The following is a 22,520-nucleotide window of genomic DNA, read 5'->3' on the forward strand; positions in this document are numbered from 1 at the left end:
CACTCAATGACCCATCGTGTGGGCACAAGCCCACGTGTGTACCACAGGAAGTTTATTTCTCCATCATTTTGAATGACAGAGATGCCCTTCACAATGCTTATCAATTCAGGGTCATGTTAGAATCTGTCTGTTTGTTCTGAGCCCCTGGCAGCAGCCCCAGATTGTACCCTGAAACCCTAATGCCTGGCTCAATGACAAACATTGGGCACTTAGTAAGCATTGATCAAATTAATGAAAGATTGAACGAATGAATAGAAGGAAAGGGGAAGCTGTCTCGGATCAAACTTCCTACCAGGTGATCCAAAATGCTGGCCCACCATGTGGTCTTCCTGCTTGGGCAGGAAGTAGCTGTACCACATTAGACTAGGTGAGGCAAAGAGGCATCTCAGGTGGGTGGGAGGGTGGCTGGTGGGCACCCTTCAGGATGGGATGCCTGAGCCTGCAGGGAACCCAGGGAGTGAGGCAGGGGCTTTGAGAGGAGCAGGTTTATGGTTTATGGTTTGTCTCTTCACTTCCCCAGACTGCGGTCTAAGAGCCATAACCGGGAGGATCGTGGGAGGGACGCTGACCTCAGAGAACAAGTGGCCTTGGCAAGTCAGTCTTCACTACGGCATCACCCACATCTGCGGCGGCACGCTCATCGATGCCCAGTGGGTGCTCACCGCTGCCCACTGCTTCTTTGTGTAAGTGCGTGAGGAACCTGTGATTCGGTGCTGCTAGGGATAGGGGATCACCAGGAAGGGCGGATTGTGGACTGACCTCTCGGTGGAGGAGGGCGTGGTGTGAGCCCAGTGCCCCTGGGCCAGAGGCTGGTGCTGCTGGTCAGGATCTGCAGTGGTTGTTTGGTCCTGGAGTGTGAGTTGGAGCACTTGTGTTGAGGCAGGTCTAAGAATGAGAAAATGCTATGATTTCTCCCAGGAAAGTGAGGCAGGAAGGAAGAGGGACTTTGAACCCTTGCCCTGAAGAGCAGGGTGGAAAAACAGGCTTTGGGCTTATGCCATCTCCTGCAGAGGAGCCTGAGAAGTCAGGAACACGGTCCCAGGAATTGAGGGATGGGGATGAAGAGAGAACAGTGCAGTCAGCTCTGATAGTGTCTGGTCAGTCTTGTCCCCTCAGGGGCCCATACAGCCCAGACCTCAGGGGCTCTGGATTCCCATAAGTAAGTCTTCAGCAGGTCACTCTGTCCCATCTAAATCTCCAAGGCTGCTAAGGGTACTATGACTGTGATCTGTCCCATCCACTGCTTGTTATCCTTGGTGGCCTGCTGATAAGATAGTGGAGTATAAATGCCACACAAGTTTTCCACATTGTAAGGTGCAGAATGACTCGTTCAGAATATGGGAGTGTGGGGGATTGCTTTGGATCTCATACAATAGTGGTCCCCTCCAGAGGTCAATTCATCTATCCTCCTGCCTCCAAGCTGATGCTCCTGCTGCAGTTCCCTGTGTGCAGCAGGGGCTGCCAGTGAACTCTGCCAGGCGGGTAACTGGATAGTGCTTTCTTGTGGCAGGACCCAGGAGAAGATCCTGGATGGCTGGAAGGTGTATGCTGGGACTCACAACCTGCACCAGCTGCCTGAGGCAGCCTCCATCTCCCAGATCATCATCAATGGCAACTACACGGATGAGCAGGATGACTATGACATAGCACTTGTGCGGCTCTCCAAGCCCCTGACCCTGTCCAGTGAGTGAATCTGTGCCCCCTTCTCTCTTCCCCAGCACCCTTGGCAGCCCTTGGAATTGGCAGTGCCTGTGGACTCATCTGGGGGCCCTGGACCCTCAGCATAGCAAAAGTCAAAGACTCCTAGACATCATTAGATGGGATACTGCTCTTGGGGATCAGGGACAGGTCCTTGTTGCCCCAGTATTGAAGATTAAACACCAGAGAAACACTGAGGCAAGGGTAGAAAGAAGTTTTATTTAAGAGAGGGACAGAGATAGACTTCTGCTGAGAGAAGAGGCCCAGAACTGGGGGTGTCTTACTCTTTTATAAACCCCCAGAATCCCCCACCTACTCCTTCTTCTCTGTGTACATGCCTCAGGGCAGAAAGGAGCAGCACGGCGGTAATCACTTGTGTTGGGCAGTGCAATCCTGGAGGTGTTAGCAACCTATTGAGCTGGGAAGTGTGATCCCAGAGGTTAGCTGTTAGCAACCCGGTGATAACCAGCCCTCATCCTCTCCACCCCCATTATTCATTATCTACGCTGACTGCTAGGCCTTCATCCCCTGTCCCTTGCCTCAGTTTGTTGAGAAATATGATATTTCCTGTCCCCTCAGGCCAGGCGGGGCTGCAGGCGGATTGCTTTTTGGCAAACAAAGCATGGGGGGAGTCAGTACAGTGGGCTCAGTTTGTAGAATTATTCTCTTAACCTTGTGTTCCCACCATCCTCATCTATCTGTCCCCTTACAAATGAAACACTTTTATTTTATAATCAGGGAAATTGAGACCAAGGATTAAAAATGTTTGTTCCAAATGACACATCTCACATTGCAAATTGCTACCAGAGCCAAGGCTTCGATACTGCTCTTAGTCAATATAAATAGGTTGAATTGTTGCACTGGTAGTGACTGAGCAGAGGCCAGCCACTGTGGCAAGCATGTGACATGCATTATTGCATTTACTCCTCACAACCCTCTGGAGCAGGTCCTATTATTAGCTTCCTCTGACACATGAGGAAGTGGCGCTCTAGAGAAAGATAATTACCTAAGGCCACAAGTAATAGGTGGCAGCTTGTGAGATCCAGGTTGATCTGACACCCAAGCAACGCTCCTGCCACTTGGCTCTGGGCTGGCAGATTGTACACACTGCAGCAGAGCGCGTGAGCCAGTGCACGTTCGACAGCTAGCTGCCGTGAAGTCAGAGCTAAGGACCAGAGGGGGCTGCACCACGGAAATGCTGTGGAAGTTCTCAGGTCACTGCGAACAAGGGATGCCAAACGAGGCTTCATCTCTCATTCACTCATGGGCTCACTTACCAGATACTCACTGTGCACCTACTATAGGCCAGCTCTGCCATTGCAAAGCAAACAGAACCAAACAGGTGACCCACACCCAGACAACCAGAAGGGGCCACCAGTGTGATGTTGGGGGCCAGGGAAGCTGTGGTGACACAGATGGGGGCACCTAATCAATCTTGAAAGGCTGAGAGATCCAAGATTCTCAAAGGCCTGGTGAAGGGGGCCTCAAGAATGGGGTCAGAATCCTCTAGCACAAGCAAGCCTCACTCGTGGCAAAAGCTGGAGGGCCTCTTTTGGAGGACTGGGATTTCTGGAAGCCTTGGAGGATTCTGGTTAGCCCAGCCATTCTGGTGCTCTGAGCCTGTGAGCTGGTGTTTCCTGGCACATTCATTATGGAGGCAGTGCTGACATGAGTCAGACTGCTTAGCTCCTCAGAGTCCGGTGAGGAGGAGGATCTTGGGCCAGCTCCTACAGCAGGGCCAGACCGGAACCACGCCCACTCAGGCCACACCCACCAGAGCCATACCCTCAACCCTCCCCCCTCCAGCCCTGCCTGCAGAGACTGGGGCTGAGGTGGGGGGGTACATACACAAGGGTCTGTCGGTAAGCAGGACCAGAATGGGTCTTTTCAATCTTGTAAGACCTGGACTTCATCTGGCTAAACATCCAGATCTTACTTCTTACCCATCTTCTTGATATTATTAGGAATTCCAAAACAAATTAAGTAGTTTCTAAAGCCAATGAAAGCTATGAAATATTGCACAGCCTTCTCAGAAAGTGGCATTCCCTTTCCAGGGTTTGATGGGCCCCTGAGCTGGAAGAAGAGCCTTCATTTGAAAATTGCAATTCAGATTTATATAGCCCTGTGATCAGACTATGTGCCCTGACTTTTAGTTTATAAATTAGGGCTGATTTTTTTAAAAAACTGGTTTGGAAGGCCAACCACCTTGAGTTACAGTACTTTATGAGAAAATTGTGAAAACTCACTGATGAATTTAATTCTCCCTTAAAACAAGCAGAATATATAATAACAAGTAGAATATATAATAACAGAACACAGAACAGTATTACATGTTTTTAAGAGTTTGCATCTCAAAAATGGGCCCATTACCAAACAGAGGTCTGAGGAGATTCCCCAGAAGAGAGAAGTGGCCCTCAACTTGGCCCTTGTAGGCTATTGATATACATTGCCCAAAAGAATTTCAGGATACAGCCAGAGTCACAGTGACTAACATCTGTAATCCCAGCAACTTGGAAGGCCGAGGCAGGAGGATTACAAGTGCAAGGCCAGCCTCAGCAACTTAGTGAGAGCCTGTCTCAAAAAATAAAAAGGGGGCTGGGATGTGGCTCAAGCTGTAGCGCGCTCACCTAGCATGCGCGGGTTGCTGGGTTCGATCCTCAGCACCACATAAAAATAAAATAAAGATGTTGTGCCCACTGAAAACTAAAAAAAAAAAATAAATATTTAAAAATTCTCTCTCTCTCTCTAAAAAAAAATAATAATAAAATAAGAAGGATTGGGATATAGCTCAGTGGTAAAGTGCCCCTGGGTTCAATCCCCAGGATTAAACAAACAAACAAAAAAAAAATCAGGATGCATCAGAAAGAGGCATGAGATGTATTTAGGAATGCAAGGAGTACACACTCAAAGGGACAGAAAATGTGTGTTCCTCGAGAGTGAGATGCATTTTGGGGTCTCAGGTTCTTCTTTTAAAGGAAACTTTGTAAATAGCGAACATAGAGGTATGGGGGCGGGGGGCGGTGGCAGCACAGAGCACAGGTCCCGTGATCTGGTTCTTTTCTGGATCTTTAGGTTTGGAATGTCCTCATTATAGAGGTTTCTAACTATAGTTTCCTTTGGCTTTATTTACTCTAAAGAAAATAAGTTGTGTAAACTCGCAACGCGCATGTAGGCATTAATTAACCAGATTCACAATACTCTAAGATTCTTGGGCCTTTCAGGAATTTAGGTCTAGAGGAAAACAAGCCTGGGAAGTGAGGGTGAGGGTGTCCTTGGAGCTTCTTAGGTTTAAAGTTAGTTTCTTCTCCCTTCCCTGGTGGTCTCCTTTCTACCTAATCCTATTTCCTCTATCCTACTTCAGACATTGAAAAGAAATCATTTTTTGTTAATGATTGATGCTCTCCCTTCGTGTGTGTGTGTGTGTGTGTGTGTGTTTACAGAGATAAAATGTGGGAGACACTGATATTCAAAGCCCTATTTATGAGAGAGGAGCTTCCCTTTCTTCCTCTCATCCTCTCCGTTCATGGAGCATTTAATATGCGCCAGGCCCTATTCTAAGTGCAGGATGCTGCCATGAACACAACAGACTTTGGAGAGCATTGCAAAAGTCTATTTTTCAAGCAATATTTTCCTCCTGCAAGTTGGAGTTTGGTGACTAATGCTCTAGACCACCTAGGGGCACAGTCTGCAGAGGGTATTTATGAAGTGATACTCAACAGCACCTTCAAAATATTGCTGTGTGGGAGCAAGAGGGCAGTGGCTGTGTTGTGCGTCTCTAGGGATGTGCTCCTCCTGCTTGTGGTGTTTTTGTTGTTGTTGTTGTTTGTTTGTTTGTTTGTTTGTTTTACCCATGCTGGTAAAAATTTGGATAGAGTGCAGTGGGCCCTGGCCAACCAGCAGGTGTCCTCCCATATCAGGCTGCACACACCGTGAAGTGCCATGGCCCTAACATTTGCAGTTTAGCCTGCAGCTGTCCCTTGCTATGAGTAAAAAGCATGGAAGAGGTGAGACCCTCCGTTGGTATCAGCTTGGCCCAGTGCAGTTTCTAAGGCTATGAATCTCCCTACATGGCAACTACTGACATCAGAATGACCTTGAAGACTCTGGCAGAATCCTGAGGACTGGAGGTTTGAGATAGATTGAGCCAGATGCAGTGGTGCATGCCTATAATCCCAGCCACTCAGGAGGCTGAGGCAGGAGGATCACAAGTTCAAGACCAGCTTCAGCAACTTAGTGAGGCCCTAAGCAACTTAGGAAGACCCTGACTCAAAATACAAAAATAAAAATGGATGGGGGATGTGGCTCAGTGGTAAAGCATCTCTAGGTTCAATCCCCAGGACCAAAACAAACAGACAAAAACCATAAAGTGGTTGAATTTCTTGCCTGGTCAGTCTAAGGCCTGGAGGATTCAGAGCTATTCTGGGAGCAAGGATGGGCCTTAGAACGTTGGTACTCCTGCCCTCGGCCCCATTGAAACCTCCAGCCTGTTCCTTCACTGACACCTCGAGGTCTTGTTTCAGGTCATATCCACCCTGCCTGCCTCCCCATGTATGGACAGACCTTCAGCCTCAACGAGACCTGCTGGATTACGGGCTTTGGCAAGACCAAAGAGACAGATGGTGAGAGGCAGAGATGCCAGGCTGTGTGTGCATGCGTTTGGACATGTGTGTGTGTGTGCACACGTAGTGGGGGGCATGTCTGGGTATACAGATGAGGGTCTATCTAGATGATGGTTTGGAGATCATTCCCCAACTTGCATGTGAATGTGTTGTACAGACACCTGCATATGTATCAACCAGTCAATGTGACAATGCCCTCCAGGCAAGACCACCAGGGAAGGCCCTGCAGTTGAACAAGTTGGGTTCAGTGCTCATGGCAATGAGGGAGAACTCACCTGGTGGAGAACTGTGGGGCATTTCAACCAGAGGACATTGGGAAGGGCTCAGCACAGGTGGGTGGCATGGGAGTGTTCAAAGAAGTAGGACTTTTCCCTAGATTGGATGTAGTCAGGCAGCAGGGGAAACTCTATAATTGGGGAACTTAATAATCTTATCCAAAAGGAAGGGAGTCTATAGCTATGGTGGTGGAGGAGCAGCGGTCCCTCATGTGGCTGAGAGAGGGTGTTTGTGTGGTTCACACAGTGGCCTTTTATTGGCCAGATCTTAAACAGGACAGAGAAGGAGTCTTGTTGTTCTGTGTTACTGTGTCCCAGTCACAGAGTGCCTTACCCGATGTCGGTTCTATAAGATTGTTCATGTCTCTCAGGAGGACAGCACAGTCCAGCCAGCCTGGCTCTTGGACTCAGGCCAGCTCCATGAAGTCAGGGCCACTTTTCCTGAGATGAAGCAGTGTTTGGTTTGGGCTCAGCCCTTTGATCTTACCTCCATCACTGACCAGCCATGTGGCTGTGACTTCAGCCCTAGGTTGCCCCCCTGTAAGTGGGTCAGTAAGGCCTGCCCTCTTTAGGGCACATAGTTTATGAAAACAAATGAAGTGACATCGCTGATGGTGCTTTAAACATGCACCAGCGTGTTACAATGTGTCAGGTGGCCACGCAGCTGGTGAGTTTGTGCATATGTACGTCCCTGTCCTATATGCAGTGAGCTGTGTTTTGTGAGAAGGTGTGTGTGCCCATTCGTCTTGGGTGTCCCACCACAGAGAGCCTCCCTTGGCCTGGGTCCAGGCATGGGTGGAACCCTCTGGTCCCAGGAGACTGAGTCTGCATCCGGTGGTGTGTGGTTAGAGGGCCATGAAGCCGTCTAGTCTCAATGGCTTCCCATCTTCTCTCCTTCTACTCTCACTTCATTGAAGAGAAGACATCCCCGTTCCTCAGGGAGGTGCAAGTGAATCTTATTGACTTTAAGAAATGCAATGACTACTCAGTGTACGACAGCTACCTTACCCCACGGATGATGTGTGCTGGGGACCTTCGCGGAGGCAGAGACTCTTGCCAGGTGAGGCTCAGGGCCCAGGACCCTGGGCTGGGGGAAGGCTGGGGTGTTGGGATTGGCATGGGAATCGGGCCCCACCCTTTCCTGCTTGGGAGGCCCTCCCCCTCCTGGCTGACATGCTGACTCTCCCTTATAGGGAGACAGCGGGGGGCCTCTTGTCTGCGAGCAGAACAACCGCTGGTATCTGACAGGTGTCACCAGCTGGGGCACGGGCTGTGGCCAGAGAAACAAACCGGGTGTGTACACGAAAGTGACGGAAGTCCTCCCCTGGATTTACAGCAAGATGGAGGTGAGAGCCCTGCCCAGGGATACTATGGAGGCAGGCTGAGGACTCCCCAAAGTGGGAGCTGGCGGAGGGCCCAGGCTTTTCCCCAGGTGTAAACAGAAGTCCCCTCGGCCCTTTGCATTTGTTCAAGGCAGAGTCAGATGTCAGGCCCCGGAGGCCAACTCCAGCTGTCCGGGTTTCTTCCCCTCCTTTCCTTCCCTCAACAGATCCCAGAGGGAGTAAAAGGGTCCACCTGGGCTCAGTCCCAGCCTCAGTACTCCTCTTCTCTCCCAGGGATGGCCAAAGTGTGAGTTCTCACAGGCCACTGAAGTGACCCCTGGAGTGGGTTAGGAGGACTCCCTCCATGGCAGGATATTGAGCATCAGGAAGCAGGATCTGCCCCCAACTCTGCTGACCCAGCTCAACCCCAGGCCCCCTGTCTGTAGCCGGGAGACTAGCCGTGGCTCTGGGGCAAGGGCAGAGTAGTGGAGAGCTCAGAGCGGCCAGAAACCAGCGCATGGGGCTCTCAGGATGCTTCTGTCTTCCCTCTGCTGCCTCTCTTCTCTGATGGCAGTGCCAGGTGACCACTGGGCTCATTTTGGGTTTCTGTTCTCCTCTCTTCCTCAGAGTGAGGTGCGCTTCCGGAAATCCTAACCAGCTCCACCTGACGGCATGAGCTGCTTTGAAGACTGGCCAAAGGCACTGTGCCATGTCAATATCTGGGCTAATGGTCACCAGGCACCTTCGTTAATCCCACCTCCACTGTCTGCTGCCTCTTTGAGTGTGCGTGTGTGTGTGTGTGTTGTTGTTGTTGTTGTTCTTCCAAGTTCTTCAGAAACCAGGAGAGCTGTCAACTCTTCTTAGAATCTCAGGCTGGAAGTCTTCTGGAGATGTGAATTTGGGCTCTGTGGATGTTCCCATGGGGAGTCCATAGATGGACAGAGGAGGCGAAGCCAGCACAGAGCCTGGGGAAGGGCCTGGAAAGTGACATCAGGAATTCTTGCTTCTCTAACCCTGACTAGGAAACTAGCCCAGAGTGGGCAGATACCCAGCATCCCACGTGACACTATTGCTGTCCTGGGACAGATAACGATTTTGTTGGGAGTGCCAGCCTTTCCATGCCTGGACCATCCTCAGCAGAAAGCCAGTTCCATTGGCATCACAAGCATGGCACTCTCACTCAGACTCCTGCATGTGGATACCCGGAATTGAACTACACTGTCCAGGCTGATGACTGTGGCTCGGGCACACCGTATTTGTTTGGTCACAAGCTATTGGGGCAGATTTTATTTTATTTTTATATTTAAGAAATAGAAATAGATGTATTTTAAAAGATTCTCCAGAAGTTCCTGGGGCCTTGAGGGTTATAACTCCAGGGGACTCATGGGAGTTGTACCACTACTATATGTTCTGGCTTCAAGGAACTGGGTGAAGGGCCTTGCTGGACATCTCCAAGGCTACAGCGACAGGAGCCCCTTTGAGATACTCAGGGAAGCAAATCCTCATTTGGGCTGGCAGGAAAATCCAACACGAAGAGAACCACAAACTGTTCCTGCCTCCAGGGCTACAGCCAAGGCATGAAGAAATGAAGACGTGGTTGTTGCTCCTATTTAGCCCCAGGAGCCCCAGGGAAGTTCACATGGGCAGCATCCCTACTGTCCAGGACTATCCTGGGACTGTGAGGATTTGTTCTCAGCTTTCTCAATCTTTCAGTTCCTTGTTGTTCCAGAAACATAAGTCTTACTTGAAAATGGCCATGGAGAGAAAGGGAACATGGCCCCCAGGCCCTCCAAACAGCGTCCCTGGGGGATCTGAGCAGGCCCTGCTCCTGCAGGCCATCAGTGCGGCTGGCCTCCTTGCTAACTGAAGGCCTGGGGCTTCCCCGAGCTTTTCTCTGGGGCACCTCCCCAGCCCTACTCTTACCCTTCTGGGGCCATCTAGGCCCCTGTGGTGCTGTGATCTTCAGAGGCAGGTCAAGCAGATCAGCCCAGCCCAGTCGAGGCAGGCAGCCACCCAGGGAAGAGACAACCCTGGAAGGGCAGGCTGGCGGTGGCCAGAATTTGATGAGGCTGGGTACATGGGGACTGTTATCAAGACTGGGGTGAAGGGCAGCGCCCAGCAATAAAAGTTGTGTGACCTGCAGAAGTGGTTGTGTGTTTTACTGGCCACCTAGGTAGAACATCAGGGTTGCCCACCGCTGTCCAGACATCTCAGTCACAGATCTTAGTTTGGGTTCCTCTCTTTGGGTTCTGCTCACTTAGTCACACATCCATTCATGTACCTGTTCATAGGTTGTATCAGCGTCTACTCCACTAGGTCCTTGTGCTGGGCCCAGGAGGTTCAGAGACAACAGACTCCTCCAGGACCTGGGTCATGACCCAGGGTGATGGCAGCCCTGGTGGAGTGTGGATACCATGCTTGGAACATGAACAAGGAGTCTTCTGGGCACACCTAGAGAGGTCAGGGAGGCTTTGCAGAGGAGGTGAGGTTCCAAATGAGTCGTAAAGAGTAGATGCAGCTTCACAAAGTAGACAACAGATGGAAGGGGCAGAGGGAAGGGTGCTCAACGGTCTGTCCTTTTCCTTCTTCCTTTATCCTCTACCTCTGCCTTGGCCAGCTCAGCAAGAGGCATGTTTACAAGGAGGCTCCCATGCTTACTCAGCTATTTTCAAGAATATCGGATGGGTGCTCCCATCTAAAAGGTCCACCCCTTCATGCTCTGCAGTCACGTTCCCTGCAATTAATATAAAGACCTCAGTGATTTCGATCCCACTGGTGAATTCCCAGCACCCCATGTCGCCAATGCACACAACATTCATGCTTCTACACACGGCACAGAATTCTGCAGGCCTGCTCCCAAGTGTGAGGCCTTTGGATGCCTCAGTTTTGTTTGTTCTAGTCTCTTCTATCAATGCCAGGGCAAATCCTTCCTCTGATTCTTTTCTTGGAGCAAAAAGGTGTGGGAAGGAGATGGTGGCCTAGGCGGAGTAACACGTACCTACTCTAACGGTTCCCACAGTTGCCGTGGTTTAACCCAATCAAAGCTTGTTTTTCACCCGCTAGTCTGGTAAAGCCGTTCTGATTAGTAGTAGGCTTTCTTGCACATGGTTTTCCAAGGACTTTCGCTTCCCATCTTGTGATGTTGTCATTTCCATTACTGTCTGCTTCTCACCAGGAAAAAAAAAAAGAAAAGAAACATGAAGAAGGCATATTCACTTCTGAAATGCTCTGGCCCAAAGTGGTGCATGCCATTTCCATTCACATTTCATATGTGCAAGCATGTCGCATGACACCAAGTAGATGAGGTCATACTGGGAACTGTCCTCATTGGCCGATTCCCATGGGAGAACCAGCACTTATTTTGGAGAACAACCAGACATCTCTGCCCACCAGAGGCAGCTGGTGATCACCTCAGAAGCCAGGCCGTGGACAGAAGGTTAGGACTTGGGCTATTTCTACTCCTTTCTCCTCAGAAATCAGGCCCTTTCCCATGGCTCTCAGGCTTTCTGGGGCATAAGTTGATTGGCAGGTGTGTATGGGGGAGTGAGCAGAAAAATAGAATAGAGAAAAAGCTACCTCTAGATAGAAAAAGAAAAACACATTCCTTTGGCCCAGGACATCTATAAAGTCTTCAAAACTCACAGAAGAAGGGTGATGGGCTTCCCTGAGTGGTCCAGAATCTACAGGGAGGTCTATGGTGGTGATGGGGTACAGGGACACTGTTTTGTGTCCCTGATTCCAGGCATTGCCAAGTACCAGTCAGAGCCTCTGGCTTTGCCAACTCTATTGAACGCTGAATTTCCATGAAATTTCCCTGGGGAAGGAGAGGGAAGCCAAATGAGTGTATCAGGTGTAGGGCAGATGATGGCTCTTGGGCAAAGGAGTCACTTACAGCCTAACTGGAGATCCAGCTGCCTCTGGGGTTTGGTTAAATTCCCAAGAGCCATTGTTTCCCACAATGGCTTAGCTGTTGTTTTGGGGTGTTGCATGTGGCGGGTTTCTCATAAGGATAATGATGAGGAAAATGATGATAACAGCCAGCACTTGCTGAACGTTTGCTAGGTGCCAGACGCCGGGCTGAACACCTGATGTGCTCTCTCTCCTCTAAGCAGAGTGACCCCGTGAAGTAGGCAGTGTTGAGCTCCTGATTTTACAGATGAGAACACAAAGGCCACGAGAACTGAAATAAACCTCCCCGAACAACGCAACAACCAAGTGGCAGAGTTGGACTTTGAACCGGCCTGTCTGGTTGGAAGAGCTGCTTTTCTGCACTCCACACACGCTGCTTTCCAGTGTCAGGCAGAGGCCTCCTGGCTATGACCTCCTAGGCTCACCATCTGGCTCTGGATCTTTCCAGGGACAGGGGCAACTCCCCAGAGAAGACTGGGCACACTCCTCAGAATGTCACATGACCAGAGCTTAGTCTAGGTAGTGTCTGGAAGCATGGACTAGGGCATCCTGAGTGGGAGGAGGCCCCTCCCCCAGCTTCAGCTGAAGAAGTTGGTTTCCAGGTCACCCTCCTGAGCCATGACAGGCCATCACCCAGGACACCTCCATGTCTCCTCAGTGAGGGTGGGTGGCTCTGAAAGGCACATGCCTTTCATTCCCTAACCTCCTCTTCATTGGTACAGGCTTCCTGTTGCTTGAAAATGATGTTGCCCAGTGCAAGAAGTAAGCACCTTGGTGGCCTTACAATGGGTCTGTCCACAGAAGGGGGGTGTGTGGGGGGGTGGACCTGCTCTGGAGATAAGCAGCTCTGGACCACTCAGGAAGGAGGCTTTGTTAGATGACATGTCTTAGAAAGGTCAGGGCACAGCCTGGTTTTTTGATCCTCCCCAACTCAGCTCCTTTTAGCAGGGCAGGGGATGTGGACACAATAGGATGCCTTCTCTGTCCAAGCCCTGAGTCTTACAAGTGGTTCTTCACTTCTCAAGCAAGGAAGGATGTGGGAATCTGCTTTGAATAATTCCTCTTAATTACACCATTGTTGAGGAATGAGCACTGGGGTTGGAATCAGGTACCTGGAGGTACAAATTCCAGCTCCACCGCTTACTCAGGTATGTGATCTTGGACTCCATGATTTTAGCAATGTGATCTTGAGCAAGTCAGCATCTTTGTTTCTTCATAATTAAAATGGGTATATCAATCCCACATGTTGTTGCAAAATTAAATGGAACAATACATGTAAACATGCCAGGCAAAGTGATTGGTATGTTGTGACCTTTGAACAAATGTTGAATTTGCAGAAATAAATAGATAAATAAATAAAAAAGATGAGCTGGGATTGTGGCTCAGTGGTAGAGCACTTGCCTCACAAGTATGAGGCCCTGGGTTCGATCCCCAGGACCACATAAAAATATATAAATAAAATAAAGGTATTGTGGTTTACAACTAAATAAATAAATAAATAAATAAAGAGCCAATCTTTTATCACTATATTCTTTCACCAAAAAAATGAGGTGAGAAGGAAATGTGGATAAATCTTCAGGTCCTAGAATATTAGCTCTTTCTCTGTAGAAACTTTCCTCTTAGTTTTTTTGTAGCAATGGGGTGACCTTCTAGGAGTTGATACTACCATCTAGGGCAGATGGATCTTCCAGCGGGTGGTTTCTTTAACTCATGGATCTCCTCTGAGTTGAAGTCACCCTGCTCTTTCTTGTCATCACTGGGACCAGGGCAGCTGCCTGTCCCTGGAAGAATTCTCTTCTAGGAGAAGTTAGTACCCTGCCCTGGTGACCTCTGCTTCACCAATGGAGTCAGGCAGTTCAGATCTGAGAGGGGCACACATCCTCAGCTGGCCCCTCACCACTCCTCACACCACAGCATGGGGCTCCCACCCCATGACACCAGTGAACCCTTGTGTTGCCATGCATGGTAGACCTTCTGAGTTCCCATCTTCCTGGAATTCTCCACAGCCTTTAATGCCGAGTAGTCCCTCCTTCAGGGACCACCCTGAGCTCTCCAGTTCCCCTTCTGGCCCTCTGGCTGCTCTTTCTCAGTCTTCTACAAAGTCTGTGGTGGCGCTGCCAGGAGATCACCCACAGCTCTCTCCTCATGGTGCTTGGTAAATTCTGGGTCATCACATCCATTTCCTGGGTTTCCAACTAACCTCTAAGAAGCAGCAGGAATTTGCTCCATGTCACTAAGGTGTAAGAAATCTCACCTTTCTTCTTGAAACCAGATTAACCTGACTTTGAACTACTGAAGTCTGGCTGAATAAAATCCTTTTTCCCAAGAGAACTTGCCCACTGCTCTCCAGGCTCTGTTGCCAGGTTTCTGTTCTCGCGACGAAATAACCACACAAGAGACACAAATACCTTTTTCTTTGGGGTCGCTGTGACGGCTCCTCTGACCTTAAGGGTCCAAAGAAAGAGAGAGAGAGCACGTGCTGACCCCTTTTATTGAGGAGAAGCTATTCAAATGAGGCAAGGGGTCAGGTTTCAGGGGGCTGAGTCTATCTTCATGATGTCCACTGTCAGCAGGTTGACTGACACCTGGGTAGGCCACACCCAAGGGCACAGTAAGAGGAGGGGACACACACAAGGCACTTCCATGGAAGATTCTATCCTAAACAGGGCAAGGGGTTATATTACAAAGGAACAGGTGAGCATAGCTTCACCCATGGGGCTGTAGCAAGACACACCCATTTCTGTGACTGAGCGCCTCAGCACCCAACTGGGGAGTGTAACTCAGTCACCTGTAAGGTTGGCCTCCCACACTCTGTGCCTTCCCAGACCCCCTCAGAATAATGTCCAGATAACAGGGAGAAGCTTCCAAAACTGCCAGTGTCTACAGAAATCCCCCTCTCCCTGCGTCAGACTCAGGCTGCTCCTCTCTCTCAGCTCCCAAGTCCCCTTCTCTTAGCAGACAGTTCTGGCTCATCTCTCTTAAGAACATTGCACAAAGTCCTATAAATTCTCTTTGGAGTCAAAGTCATTCCTTCCAGATTAGATCATAACAGAACTCAAGATAAGTATAGGTTTCAATAACTGTGTATGGGTTTTCATACGAATATAAAATTTTCATTCCTTTAGGGTAAATTACTATAAGTGAAATTATCTGGTGAAAATGGCTGTGGCATTTTCCATTTTCATCTGTAATATAAGAGTTCCTTTTGCCTCACATCCTCACCAGCTCTTGGCTTGTCAGTATTTTTTATGGCAACCATTCAAATAGATATCTAATGGCATCTCATTGTGGTTTTAAGTTGTATTTTCCTGATGACCAATGATGTTGAGAATCTTTTAATATATTTACGTGCCATCTGTATGTCCTCTTGGGTGAAGTGTCTGTTTTACAATTTTGCCATTTCTTTGTTGCATTGCTTTTTTCTCATTGTTGAAATTTTAGAGTTCTTTATATATTCAGGATACAAGTCTTTGTTGGATATGTGATTTGCAAATATTTTCTCCCTGTGTGGCTTGTCTTTTTATTCATTTAATTGTGTCCTTGACAAGAACAAAAAAACTGTAATTTTGTAAAGTCCAATTTATTAATGTTTTCTTTTCAGGTTGTGTTTTGATGTTATAGCTGAGAACTCTTTGCCATATCCAAATTTTTGAAGATTTTTTCTGATGTTTTCTCTTAAGAATTTTATTGCTTATGCTTTACGATTGGCCAATGACCCACTCTGAATTAATTTTGAACACTGATAAAGTTTACATTGAGGTTCATTTTTATTTGTTTTATTAGAAATGGATGTCCACTTATTCTATCAGCATTTGTTGAAAATATTGTATTTTTCTATCCGATTGCCTTTGCATTTTGTCAAAAAATTCAGCTGTGTTCTGTTAATCTATGTTTTATTCTTTCACCAATAACATCCTGTGTTAATTATTCTTGTTTTGTAGTATGATGTCTTAAAATTGAGTAGAATGGATCCTCCACATTTTTCCTTGTCCCAAATTTTTTAGCTAGGGTAGTTCCTTTACATTTCCATACGTTTTAGAACCAGCTTGTTTATAAAGAATCATGTTGGAATTTTTATTGGGATTATGTTAAATCTATAGATTAATGAATCATCCAATCCATGAACATGGTATGTTGCTGCATTTCTTTAGATCTTCTTTGTTTACTTTCTTATAGATCCTATAATTTTCAGCTTACAAAGCCTGTACCTAGTTTGTTAGACTTATTATATTCAACCTGTTGTGAAATGTTTGGTTGAAATATGCAAAAAAAAATGATTTCACAAAGATAAAAAGTTTGGAAGTGGAAAAGTATTAGTAGATTTTTCAGATCTTTGTGGATACTTTTCTTTGATACTACACTCAAATTTGACAATGTGGAGTAAGAAACCATATCCATGAACTTTTTCTAATGGGTTAAATTAAAATATTTGGTCTATTGGGTATTTTACTCATAGCTAATTTTGTAGCATTATTCAGTGGTCATTCAGAAAATATCATTTCTGAATGTCTTCCAACGCTGATCTATTTTATTATACAATGTCAAAAATTACAGTAATTAATATCACCACTGATCTCATCAGAAAAGCCTTTAAAGGTTGGAACGCTGTCAAACTCGTGGTGAAGGATGTGTTTTCTCTAAAATTCTAATTTTCAACAGAACTTAATTTCTACCATTAGCAACAAATCTTGTCACCTGTTTTCCTTGAGATGGCAGCTTATTTTGTTCATTTCTGAGCCAAGGATTCCAACTACCCAGTCTAAAATAATCACAGTTTGTCCATCAATCTTCATTTAAGTAAAAATAGTTTCACACACACACACACACACACACACACACACAATGGCTGGGGCAGCAGCTCAGAATGCCTCCAGAAAAATAGTACTTTGGTGTGCTACAGAAGTGCTTTGTGCAAACTCCCCATTAGGTCACAGCAAATTGTAAAAATGTTTGCTCAATGTTAAAATTTAATTGTAATACTTAATAATTTTACTGCTTCGTCAAGAATGTTCTTCAGTAAAACTAACAAGTGTGTGGAGGCAAAGGACATAGTGACAAGTACAGAGGGTGCCAGTGCTTTGATTCATGTTAAAGAGCAAGTGGTTTTACTCATCACTGCTTTTGTGCATCGGTGTTAATGTCAACACAATGAAAAAGGCAAATGATATTATACTCCAATTATGAAAATAATTGACCCTGTTGATACCTGAATTTGTCTCTCTGACCCCCATCCCTGCAGTGTGTCCTCAGATCAAACTTTGAGTACTGCTGCCTGAGACCATATGAGACCAGAAAGGGAAATCTGCTGATACTGATTTTGAATAGATACTTGCTGAAAATTCTACTGGAACCACGGCTTCACTTCCTGTTCTTGGGGGGGGGAAAGCCAAGGTCTATCATCTGAAGAGGTCTAAGGTTAGACAGCTTCATGCTGTGATTCTGGTCTCATTAGAGAAGAGGGATGATAATCTAATTGCAGTTTAATGAAGAGCCCAGTGGGTGGGAGAAGAAGAGTGATTGGGGATTTGCATGTTCTTAATTTCCTGGGCTTGATGCACTCCATGTGCGTGCTCTGATTCTCACTAGAAATACTTCAATCATCTCCCCAGGTTTGGGGAAGCAGGACTGATGTCCTTAATGTCAATGTGTCTAGGTGGGATCTGCTCTGTGTTTGGGACTAGAGATGAGGAATCCACCAGTCCTTCTCAGAAAATCCCTCTAACTGTATAACTGATGACCCAGGCTCAATTGAATTCAGTGAGTTATCACAGGTGCTTACTAGGGCTGACACAGTATTAGATGCTGGGAGCAGGGATTTGAGTTTGGGGTAGGGGATGCACTTCTACAGGCAATTTATCACAATATCACATTGTTGGCTCTTTCTACGGCTGTTTTCCTTTTTTTTCTTTTAAAAGCTTGATTGTTTTTAAAATTTTGCAATTTAGCTCTTATTGCTCTTTAAAAATAAAAAAAAAAATCCTGAAAACTATAAAAACAATAAAAAGATACCATTTATTTGTATTAAACTCTTAACATCGTCACATACTTCATCTCATTTAATCTCTCAACAACATTATGAAAAAAGTACTATTACAAGGAAGAAAGTAAAAATCATTTAAAGTCCCACCACGCAGAGGAAAAGGTTGTCAACATTTTGGTGAACTCTTTCTGGAAATCTTTCTACATGTTCATAGTCAGGGAATGTTTTAGTCAGCTTCTTTGTCACTGTGACCAAAAGACCTGACAAGAACAATTTTAAAGGAGGAACAGTTTATGGGGTGCCCTCAGAGGTCTCAGCCATAAACGGCCGGCTCCATTACTCTGGGCCAAAGGTGGGGCAGAACATCAAAGCAGTGGAGGAAGGCAGCTCAGGACAGGACAACCAGGAAGCAGAGACCGCACTCACCAGGCACAAAATACAAACCCCAAGGCACATACTCTGAAACCCACCTCCTGCAGCCACACCCTACCTGCCTACAGTTACCGCCCAGTTAACCCCATCAGAGGACTAATGCAGTGATTAGGTTAAGGCTCCCAGAACCCAATCGTTTCACCTCGAAACTCTCTTGCATTGTCTCACACATGAGATCTGGGGGGACACCTAATGTCTGAACCATAACAGAGGTCTATGATTTTTAAACCAGTGAGATCATATTATACAGGCCTTTTCTATCTTGGTTTCTTTCTTTCAACTTTATGAGGTGAACCTCTTTCTTGTAGGGTTAGATGATCATTTCTAATGGTTTTAGACTATCCTGTTACATGGATGTATCAGTTCATTCATTTAAGTGGGTATCTAATTAGGGTAGCTTCCAATTTTGTTTTAAATGGTACTGGAGATTGAACCCAGCGATGCTTTACCACTGGACTACATCCCCAGCCCTTTTTATTTTTTTATTTTGATACTGGGTCTCACTGAGTTGCTTAGGGTCTTGCTAAATTGCTGAGGCTGGTCTTGAACTTGAGATCCTCCTGCCTCAGCCTCCCTAGTCCCTGGGATTACAGGCCTGAACCACCATGCCCAGCTGCAGCTTCAATAGTGTTTAATATAAACACTACTGCAATTAATTTCTTTGTGTGTGCACATCTTCATCTTGAATCAATAATCTCCAAAGGATCAATTCTTATAAGAAGGATTGTTTACATTTTTACCCAAAATACTAATCTGTTTTTCAGAAGAGTTGAACTAATTGCTATTCCTCCAACAGCATCCAAGTCTGCTACTCCATGCTTCAAAAAATGCTAAAGGCTGATGTACAGGTACTGTGAATGTGTTCTTGTATGAATACCTAGGTGCACATGTGAGCTATTCATTTATTTATTTATGATATATTTTTGAGCATCTATGATGAAGCAGCCACCTAGCGATGTGGAAAACTGAATATGATCTCAGCTGACGTGGAGTCAAACATGTATTTAAAAAACCAAAAAACTGCTGGGGATGTAGCTCAGTGGTAGAATGCTTCCCTAGCATGTGCAAGGTACTGAGTTCTATTCCCAGCCCCAGCAAAAAAATAAAAAGAAAGAATGCTGCATACAATTAAAAAAAACAAAACAACAACAACAACAGCAAAAAACTCCCAGAGGCTCTGGAGGCTGAGGCAGAAGGATTGCAAATTCAAAGTTAGCCTCAGCAACTTAGTGAGGCTCTAAAGCAACTTAGCAAGACACTTTCTCTAAATAAAATATATAAAAAAGGTGCTGGGGGTGGCTGGGTTGTGGCTCAGAGGTAGAGTGTTTGCCTGGCATGTGTGAGGCCCTGGGTTCAATCCTTAGCATGGCATATAAATAAATAAATAAATAAAAAGATCCATTGACAACTAAGAATTTTTTTTTTTTTTTTTTTTGGTGGTGGTGGTGCTAGGGGCAAGCACTCTACCAACTGAGCTATATCCCCTGCCGACAACTAGAAAATATTTTTTAAAAAAGGCTGTGAATGTGGCTCAATGGTTAAGTGCCCCTGGGTTCAATCTCTGACACAAAAAAAACAAAAACAAACAAACAAACAACCTGCCATCAGTGTACAAGACAAACCATAAAAAGACATGATCACCTATAGTAAGGATTTGCCCTGGTCTGGGATGGTGGTTGGGGTGGTATGGGGAGGTCAGATAAAGCGTTCTTGCAAAGAGGACAGTATAGCTAAGAGTTAACGGTGCGGTGGCATTCGCTTGACCGAGGGCAGGAGAGATCTCTTGCTCCGCCCTCAGTGGGGACCATCTTGCCAGGAACTCTACTGCTGTTCCCATATGTGAGTGGCCCTGCTGGCCTGCCTTGGTTTGCTGTCTTTCTCCTCTGGAGGTTGGACACTATGTCTTTGAGAATGGAGAGAATTCCCACGTGCTGGGAACTTGCGGCCACAGGATGAAGACAGGTGGGCAGAGGCCTGTGGCTGACCCTGCATTCCGGATGTGGACCTGCATTTGAGCGCGTGTGTGAAGATCTGAGTGCCTTTGGTAGGGGCATGAGCACACACTGGTTCTCAAAGTGCTGTTCCTTGGCCAGAAGCATCAGCATCAGCAACACATGGGGCAGGGCCAGGGGTCGATGGGAGCTTTAACAAGGCCTCAGCGATGGCCTCTCTGTGTGAGAACCTGGCCTGGAGGACGCATTTGTTTGAATGCACTCGTGTGGTTGAGGCTTGGGGATATTTGACTTGCAGGTGGAGATTTGCACCTGAGCATCCTTGTGGCGAGAAGCCTACTCCATCTCACTCGACCTTGTCCTCCTGGGGTCGAGGACAGGTACTCTGGGGTACTTAGCCAAGACTAAACGATGATAATAATGATGGTTCCAGCTCCATCTCCAGCAGCTGAGACACCCTTCCTTACAGTCTCCAGGTCGAGCAGCCAAGTGCACTTTTTTTTTTTTTAATCATGGACAGAAATCTAATCTGAGAGGGCAGAAAGCAGGAAGTTCACATTAGGAGAGCAAGAAAAATGCCTATTCAGAGCAGAAAAACATGCTGCTCCTTCCTTAGACAGATTGCCTGGACACGGGAAACAATGTCTTCCCACCCTTGGCTAAATGGCTCTGGGTGTGTGGAGACAGGGCAGGAGCCAGTGCCAGGACCTCAGCAGGGGCAGGGCCAGGGATGGCTGTTGGTGGGGGAGGGGGCCCTGTGTTACAGGACCATGTGTCTAGGTCCCCTGTGGAGCAGGATCTCCTCACGGGAAGCAGGGACCAGGAGTAGAAAACGTCCAAAACCCATGAACCAAGGTCACTTCTTCTCCAAAGGAGACGCAGAGCAAATACCTGCTTTAGATCCAGATTCTAGTCCTGGTTCTACTTTTGCCAACTGAGGACTTCCGGTAAGATAGATCTACTCTTTCAGGCTTTGTCTCCTTGTGTCTGAAGTGGGGATAGCCACAGAATCCATATGTCAGGGCTGTTGTACAGAAATGAGGTGACAAACTTCAACTAATTAGAGTCGTGCTAGGCACAGGAGAAAGGCTCACAGCTGGCTGTTGTGTTTGCGTTACTTCTCCAGAACTCCTCCCCAGCAGAGGATTCCCTTCAGTTCTCCTGTTCCCCGTCAAAGGGGGCTGCTCAGGGCCCCTAACTTGGAGCCAGGGTCAATGGCTCACTCTTGCCTCCTGGATCCCTCCGTTTCCAGGCAGCCTGGGAAGATCGGAAGAAGGGGCACTTTCCCCTGACACCACGGTGCCCGCCATCTTGCCTCTCTGCATCCACCGTGAACTGCCATCATGGTTGGCTCCAGGATGGAGTTCACCACAAAGAGAGTCTCAGGTTGGACGGTGATGAGAGACACCCAACCTGCCAGGTTCTTGTGAGTGTTAATGTGTGTGACGTACTTGGTTCATGCCTGGCACATAGTACACAATGAGTGTTGGTGAAAGATGAAATTCTATCTTGGGGCTGGTCAAAGTGGGTTCAGTTAATACAGGAAAGTTAAGAAATGAGAATCCATTGAGCCGTTAGCATTGCCAGGCACCGCAGCAGCTTCTTTATATACAGGATACCATTCAATGTGCACAGGAGGCCTAGGGATAGGCCTAGTAACACCCATTATTAATACTCTCATAACAAATGAGGGAACGGCTGCTCAGAGAAGTTGAGGAACTTGTTCAAGGCCAAATGTAATTAATGAATTCCAATTAAGGATTATGCATGCTCGCTCTACTGGCCTTCTATTGCCTTCCTAAAGAGCCTTGTTCTTTGGCATAGAAACTGCACATGGTATTACTGATCTGTTGAGCAAGGACATTTTTACCACCCTGGCTCATCTTGCCCGTTCTGCCCACTGGGAGAGTCCTTCCTGCTATCTGACCTTGACCTCGACCTCTCCTAATAGAGGCAAAATCCCTTCTCGCTGCAAAGGGCAGCTGGGCACATTCATGCAGCTTGCTCCATACCCAGAGGTCCTTTGGGGAATGGGACACTAAAACTAAACTCGGCCTGGTGGTCCCACAATAAAGGGGGACTGGTGTCAGGGGAAAGTGCCCCCTGACAGTGCTTTGAGGGGAGAGAGAGTCAGAGAGTGGGACCCCCAGTATAGGAGCCCTGGGCCTGCCGACTGTGCCCCGGGGCTGGTCTGCTTCTCAGGCCCTGGCAGGGTTCCTATCAGCACAGTGGCCCCTGGGGGCAGGGGGGGGGAGCCTGTTGTGTCCCTCCCTCGTGCCAGCAGCCAGTCCTTGCTGCCCGCTGCTGCTGGTGGAGGAACCAGATAAGACAAA

At 47.3% G+C, this 22,520-nt stretch overlaps 1 protein-coding gene across 1 annotated transcript in view; it reads left to right on the plus strand.

Moving 5' to 3' along the window:
• Tmprss13 (transmembrane serine protease 13) overlaps positions 1-10,397 on the plus strand; it is a 30,796-nt gene extending 20,399 nt beyond the window's left edge. The window contains exons 8-13 of the mRNA XM_015489663.2: positions 521-683; positions 1,511-1,683; positions 6,219-6,317; positions 7,510-7,652; positions 7,786-7,938; positions 8,542-10,397. Coding sequence (XP_015345149.2) covers positions 521-683; positions 1,511-1,683; positions 6,219-6,317; positions 7,510-7,652; positions 7,786-7,938; positions 8,542-8,568 — 758 coding nt within the window. The 3' untranslated portion in view covers positions 8,569-10,397. The remainder of the gene's footprint in view (positions 1-520; positions 684-1,510; positions 1,684-6,218; positions 6,318-7,509; positions 7,653-7,785; positions 7,939-8,541) is intronic.
• Positions 10,398-22,520: the final 12,123 nt, after the last annotated feature.

The sequence above is a fragment of the Marmota marmota genome, unplaced genomic scaffold (genome assembly GCF_001458135.2).
Source record: "Marmota marmota marmota unplaced genomic scaffold, marMar, whole genome shotgun sequence".
NCBI classification, from domain to species: Eukaryota; Metazoa; Chordata; class Mammalia; order Rodentia; family Sciuridae; genus Marmota; species Marmota marmota.